This window comes from Sinocyclocheilus rhinocerous, unplaced genomic scaffold (assembly GCF_001515625.1).
Source record: "Sinocyclocheilus rhinocerous isolate Xijiao unplaced genomic scaffold, SAMN03320098_v1.1 scaffold863, whole genome shotgun sequence".
Classification (NCBI taxonomy): Eukaryota; Metazoa; Chordata; class Actinopteri; order Cypriniformes; family Cyprinidae; genus Sinocyclocheilus; species Sinocyclocheilus rhinocerous.
In genome coordinates this window covers 21,930-29,327 of record NW_015642513.1, presented here as the reverse complement: position 1 = coordinate 29,327, position 7,398 = coordinate 21,930, and the positions used below count along the sequence as shown (strand labels likewise).

The 7,398-nt window shown below is 38.4% G+C and overlaps 2 protein-coding genes across 2 annotated transcripts in view; both read left to right on the top strand.

Moving 5' to 3' along the window:
* The first annotated feature begins 2,618 nt into the window (after positions 1 to 2,618).
* The window catches only part of LOC107755926 (uncharacterized), a 23,990-nt gene continuing 19,210 nt past the window's right edge, over positions 2,619 to 7,398 (top strand). The window contains exon 1 of the mRNA XM_016572891.1: positions 2,619 to 2,654. The gene's annotated coding sequence lies outside the window, so the exon portion shown is untranslated. The remainder of the gene's footprint in view (positions 2,655 to 7,398) is intronic.
* On the top strand, positions 3,435 to 6,753 carry LOC107755927 (gastrula zinc finger protein XlCGF8.2DB-like). Its single transcript, XM_016572895.1, has 2 exons — positions 3,435 to 3,465; positions 5,335 to 6,753. Exon 2 carries the CDS (start codon positions 5,340 to 5,342, stop codon positions 6,336 to 6,338), a length of 999 nt encoding a protein of 332 aa, XP_016428381.1. The 5' UTR covers positions 3,435 to 3,465; positions 5,335 to 5,339; the 3' UTR covers positions 6,339 to 6,753.

The following is a 7,398-nucleotide window of genomic DNA, read 5'->3' as shown; positions in this document are numbered from 1 at the left end:
GCTGAGAATTAACTGATTTCTGTGACGTGAGGCGGCTAGCAGACGGTCGGTTTAGCCAGTCTGTCTGCTTCCTGACCTGGGCCCCAGTTAGTCAAGTGCAAACTCTAAGACTATGTGCCATATTTCTAGACAGAAGAGCGGCACCACCCCAGGAGCGATGAAGACCATCTCTTTTCAACAGGTCAGGTCTGCCCCAAAAACTCGTCCAATTGTCTATGAAACCTATGTTATTCTGCGGGCACCACTTAGACATCCAGCCATTGAGTGACGACAGTCTGCCATCACCCCGATCACCCCGGTAAGCAGGGAGGGGACCAGAGCATATTACAGTGTCTGACATTGTATTTGCGACCTGCCTGGATTAATCTTGCAGCGGCATTTTGGATTAATTGTAGAGGTTTGATAGAAGTGGCTGGAAGACCTGCCAAGAGAGCATTGCAATAGTCCAGCCTGGATAGAACAAGAGCTTGAACAAGGAGTTGTGAAGCATGTTCTGAATGAAAGGGCCTGATCTTCTTGATGTTGAATAAAGCAAATCTGCAGGACCGGACAGTTTTAGCAATGTGGTCTGAGAAATTCAGCTTATCATCAATCACAACTCCAAGGTTTCTGGCTGTTTTTGAAGGAGTTATGCTTGATGAGTCTAACTGGAAGGTGAAATTGTGATGAAGTGATGGGTTTGTCTGAAGGTGATGGTCCTTCATCCAGCAAGAAATGTCTGTTAGACAAGCTGAGATGCGAGCAGCTATCGTCGGATCATCAGGATGGAATGAGAGGTAGAGTTGAGTGTCACCAGCATAGCAGTGATTTGAAAAGCCATGTTTCTCAATGACAGAACCTAGTGATGCCATGTAAACAGAGAAGAGAAGTGGTCCAAGAACTGAGCCCTGAGGCACCCCAGTAGTTAGATGTTGCAACTTGGATACCACACCTCTCCAAGATACCTTGAAGGACCTATCTGAGAGGTAAGACTCAAACCACTGGAGTACGGTTCCTGAGATGCCCTTTCCCAATAGGGTTGACAGGAGTATCTGGTGGTTGACCGTATCAAAAGCAGCGGACAGATCCAACAAGATAAGTAATGAAGACTTAGAAGCCGCTCTTGCAAGTCTTAGGGCTTCAACAATTGAGAGCAAGGATGTAAGAATTTGATATGAAAGATGATGCATGCATTTAATACGGTTAGGGGAAAATGCCCTTTAAATAGGCCAAAAATGACTTGGAAATCAATTAAAATAAATTTTTGTATGCAGTATGAAGTCATATAAAACGTAATTTCCCAACAACAAAATTGCTGAGTGGCTAATAAATTTGGAAAACCACTAGCCACAGTTTATGTCAAGCCCTGTACCCCACTATACAGACATATAGACTAACCTCTAGACTTATATACTTTAGGTTGAACTCCAAATAACAACTTGGAAAAGTAACTTCGTCTGTCAATGTACTCGATGACTAACACAGCAAACCTACTCATTCTACATGTTCATTCTGCAACATCGATCATATCCAGAGTACGTGCTATAAGATTAATCCCAACCACTACAATGCACAGTTTAATTATTGCAGATTTCACAGTTCCACTCTTCTGCGGTGGTGTCCAATGCTTTGTGTGGGACAGACACACAATTCGGGTGGTACCAGTTATTGCCGTTGCTGCATTACACCATCACCTCTGGGTTGTGTGGGGTCCTGCAGAGACAGTGAGCCTCCATCTGAAGTGTGGCTCTTTCAGGTTTTGCTCGTATTTGTGCAAATACTGGAGCCTTTTTGTCCTTCAAAGCTCTGTACAGTGTTCGTCTCATGTTTATTTCGTGAAACTGGCACTCCTTGTCCAAAAACCTGCTTCCTTCTGCATTTTACTGCTATGTCTGAAGGTAAACATGCCCCTCTCTTTACCATATGGACATAAATAAATGTGGAAATAAATAAATGCTGACATAAATACATGGATAATATATGAATATGACATTAAAGAAATGTGGAAATAAATAATTGGGGAAATAAATGATAACATAAATTATGAAATGAATAAAAGTAGAACTAAGTAAATGTATAAATAAATTAATGAATTCATTAATATATGTGATCCTGGAGCACAAAAGCAGTCATAAGTAGCACGGGTATATCAACAACCATTGTATGGGTCAAAATTATCATTTTTTTCTTTTATGCCAAAAATCATTAGGATATTAAGTAAAGATCATGTTCCATGAAGATATTTTGTACTGTAAAAATATCAAAACGTAATTTTTGATTAGTAATATGCATTGCTAAGAACTTCATTTGGACAACTTTAAAGGCGCATAAATATTCTTTTTTTTTTTTTTTTACGTTTGTTTGTTACTTTATTTATTTAGTTAGTAGCTAATTAGCATTCCATACCAAACATGCCTGTTTTGCAGTTTAGACAGAATCTCACATGTTAGATGTGCGAAACACTATTTCAGACATAATGTATTTAAATATGTATTTCACCAAGAATAAAACTCTCACACGTTTTATTATTTGTATGTGTTTTTTATGTAAATATTTTTTCTTTTTCGGATTGTAGACGCAGCTGCGTGTGAAAGGGACTTTTATTTTGAACTAGTGCCATGACGTCACAAGGCTGCGCCGCTTTCCTGCATCTGTTGTGTTTCGGCTGAAGAAAGGTTTGTGTTTTTAATCATTTAAAGTGTTTAAATCGATACAACGCATTCAGTCTACTAATAGTTTTTACAGGCGATGTAACGTTAATCCATCATTACTCCGTGAAACATTGCAATAGTTTATCTAACATTAAAGATCATTATTTTGTGTGAATAAAGCGCATCAGCACATTAGTAGCAGAAAAGGTGCGTCTCCTGTCGCTCTCTGTGTCGTGAATTCGCTCACTGGCAAGTATTGATGGAGAAACAGAGCTTTTAGAAACTCCGAGTCAATTGAATCAATTGCTTCAAAAAGTGATTCAGTGATTCGAATCGTTCGAATCTCCACACGCTGCTGCTGCTCAGAACAGTGTTAAATATAACGAAAACAAACAAACACAAACGTGTATTAATAAATGACAACTTTAACAAGCCAAACAAATGTTTTCATGAACGTGTATGTACTAATATACTAACTATTAAATACCTAATATTAATTTAAACTAAATATTAAGAGTTTAATTTCCTAATTTGCTAATTATTATCATTATTAATTGGCATATTTTGAGTGTTTTATTTATTTATGTGGTTAATCAGTTGAATTAAGGCCATTAGCTCTCAATCTGACTGACTCCAGTGCAGCTGATTGAGATGGTTAATTATTCTCATCTTTAAACAGGACAAAGTGTCCAAACACACAGAAAACTCCTGCTGAAGCGACTGAGATCCACGTGACACATTATTATAAAGATGGAGTTTATTAAAGAGGAGAGTGAAGACGTGAAGATTGAAGAAGCTTTCAGAGTCAAACATGAAGATACTGAGACACAAACAGGTTGGTTTTCATTCTCAAAGCTGAATTGTTTTGTCCTGTACATTAATTTGCTATTAACAGGTGTTTTTGTACCATGCCTTCCTGCAGCTTTCTCCTTATTTTCAGCTTCATTTATTGCTTCATTTAAAGGGTCCATGCATAATTTTTTCTTCAAATGCTCTTATATTGTTATTAGGATTTCTACATCAAACAACCGATTTGAATCGTCACATATTTTAATTGATTTTCAACCGGCTCGCAGTTAATTGTTACATCCCTAGTTGTGTCTGTGTGTGTGAGTTACCTCCGTCTGCGCGTCTCTCTCTACAAACAATGAAGCTGTGTTTAGTTACTTCACAAACAGCGATTTGAGCACCTCGTTGCTGAAGAATTCAATGTAGTGATCTAGTATCTAGGCTATTTTATAGATAAAAGTCGAGGGGCAGCATTGACAAACACGTTTCTGTATGTGCGCAGCACGATTTGCAATCTCCAACCTCTCTCTCCCCGTGTGTGTGTTTGTGAGTGATGTGTGTGGGTGTGTGTGCATCAATTAAAGCAGCGCATTAATATGGAACGGTGATTAAACTGACTTAGAACTACCTGCGCATTATACAGTTTTAATGCATACCTGCCAGCCAATCAGAGTCGAGTACTCCGACAGAGCATGGTATAAATGTGTTTAGCACTTATAAATAATGGCCAATCCATAAATAGAATACTTTTCTCAAAGTAAATTTAAAGTAGACATATGATTATCCATGTTTTTCTACAGTGTACGGAAGTGAACTGGAGTTTTAATTATAAATCACAAACAATATTGACATTAGCCATCAAGGAGCTTCAGGTAATTATGTAGCTATCTAGAAATATATGACCCCCTCTCCTAAAAAATAAACAAACCATGTGTCCCGTCCCGTCATACTGATGGTACTGAGGTTAATCATTTGCATAAAACATGCTCAGACTATCTGAATGTATAATCTACTCTCTAAAGATGTGCTTTAGCCTGAGAGAAATATAATTTTCATTTTAACATGACTATAAGGCCACCCAGAGTACTTTTTTTTTTTGCGTACATGTGAATTCAGCTGTTCCTACATTTTTTCACAAATTTAAAAGAAATTGTAGTATAAAATTTTTTGGGTGAAATTATTATTATTATTTTGAAAACGTTCATATGCTGATTTCACACACACACACACACACACATTTGTGCGTACTCTTGCTTAGTGAATTGGACTCGCTGAAAGCAGAGGACCTAATAGTGAGCCCTGTGGCACTCCATACTTGTGTTAGATGAGATGTCTCTTCATGTAGAAGTGGTCAGGTATATGAGACATTAATTAATTCTTGTCCACAAATACCAAAATAATTCTCAAGTTATCTAAGAGAATGTTGTGGTCTGTGTTGTCACAGCACCGATCTAATAGCACCTTAAGAAATGTATGCAATCATGATTACATGTTAAAAAAAATCATTTGTAGCCTTAATAAGCACAGTTTCTGTACTACAGTGGGACTTAAATACTGATTGAAGATGTTCACAATTACTCAACATGGCTGAGAGGACAATATGTTTTTTTGTATGTTATTTTTGATGTAAATGGCAAATTTGAGATGTCTATAATTAACCAGTTTTCCCTAATCAAGCCGTTTCATAAGGTGTTCATAACTGCCAGCTTGAAAAGGATTTGGGACATTTCCTAAAGAAAGCAAAGAGTTAACAGTATTGAGAAGAGGATTACCAACAACACCTCTTTCAGTAGCTTGTTGGTGGTGTCTAGAACACGTTGTTGGTTTTGATGGTTCATATGTCTAAATGTTTTGATGTCTGTTGCTTTGTGCCATTAAAATGGGGTTAACTTGTATTGGTTTCTCTTTGCTTTAGACTTGATGTCATGTAAAGAGGAGAGTCAAGAACGGAATGAAATGGAAGACAAAGATCAGTATGAGAAACATAAATTGGTGGTTTCTCCAGTGAAGTCAAGTTGCTCCCAGACTAAAAAGACTTCATCACGAAAAAGAGCTCAAAAGACGGGAGCTATACGTCATTTCGCCTGCCAACAGTGTGGAAAGATTTTCACTGTAAAAAGAAACCTTGATGTTCATACTAGAATTCACACTGGAGAAAAGCCTTACAGCTGCCAACAATGTGGGAAATGTTATATTAAAAAGGGAACCCTTAAAGACCACATGAGAACTCACACTGGAGAGAAACCTTACACATGCCCTCAATGCGGAGTAAGTTTCACTCAAAAAGGAATCCTTGAAAGGCACATTAGAATTCACACTGGAGAGAAGCCGTTCACCTGCCAAGAGTGTGGAAATAGCTTCATTCGAAAAGGTTGTCTTAAAGGCCACATGAGAATTCATACTGGAGAGCAGCCTTACACATGCCCTCAATGTGGAAAGAGTTTTACATATAAACAAGGTCTTAATGCACACATGAAAATTCACACAGGAGAGAAGCCTTACATATGTGATGAGTGTGGAAAGAGTTTCTATCAACAAGGATACCTCAAATTCCACATGAGGAGTCACTCTGGAGAGAGTCCTTTCACCTGCCAACAATGTGGAAAGAGTTTTACAAGAAAAGCAAACCTTGAAGTCCACATGAGAATCCACACTGGAGAAAAGCCGTTCATATGCCCTCAGTGTGCAAAGAGTTTCCATCAACCAGCAAACCTTAGAGTCCACATGAGAATTCACACAGGAGAGAAACATTTTACCTGCCAACAGTGTGGAAAGAGTTTCACTCAAAATGGAAACCTCAAAGCCCACATGAGGATTCACGTAAGACCGAACAGTTTTATGTGTCATGTGTGTGGAGTGAGTTTCACGGACAGGAACGAATATAAGAATCATGTAACAACTCACACTGGAGAGACATGAGAATTCACAGTGAAGTGAAGCCTTTCACATGCTTCCCTGAGGAAAGAGTTTCAGAGTCATATGAGGCATTACAAGCCATTTACTTACCTTAAAGTGCTAGTTCACCCAAACATAGTTAACCCTCAAGTTGCTCCAAACCTGTATGAGTTTCTTTCTTAAGGCTGGAATACATTACACGACCTTTAAAATCTAAACAGATTTGACAAACACTAGGCATCATACACTTACCTATAACTTTGTAAATAGTCAATGAGAAAAACTGGCCATCGTACACTAAACCAGCGTGTAAAGTTGTTCTGATCACAACAAACTCAGAAACATGTGCCTTGTTCTTAGGAGTCGTGTGACAAATAAAAACAATGTGTTCTAAAATTGGCTCAAAATATCAAACGTTTTTGATCTCTGATGACTGGATGTGATTTTCTTTGAAATCTGCAAACTGGCTCTGACTTTAGGCAACTAGCGTCAACTTCTCCAGACAGTAAATTGGCGGGAAAACGGGGCAAAAATCGTGTATTCCAGCCTTTAGATTTATGGCCCCCTGTTCTGTCACCCCTGATTAACATGTCAGGATGCGTCAGTATGACATCTGAAGACATACATTTGGTGTTTCAGTGCTGATTTTGACCTTAAAAGTCCCCATGAAATCAAAATTAAAGTTTTTTGGGTGTTAGTATCAATATGTTAGTCTCAAGTTTATCTATAAGGCAGTGTGCTCCAAAACAGTGACAAAATTCGCATTTAGAAGATATAAGCATTCAAAGCTTGCAGTTCGTCACTTCCGCCAAAATGGCTCAATGATTTTTTTGACGTCACATCGTACTTCATCTTCTCATCAAATCTTCTGACCAATCAAACGCTCTCTAGAAGCCGAAGCCCCGCCCCCTACACTATAAATAGACGCTGAAGCTGCGGCTGAGATCGGTCACTTGTTCACAGTGTAGTATTTCCTGTACAGTGAATGGCTCGTAGTGCACAATGTAGGCGATAGGGAACGTTTCAGACAGTGTAAATAAGCTTTCCATTGCGGCAAATGAGGTCTGGTTTCACGTTGTGTCAC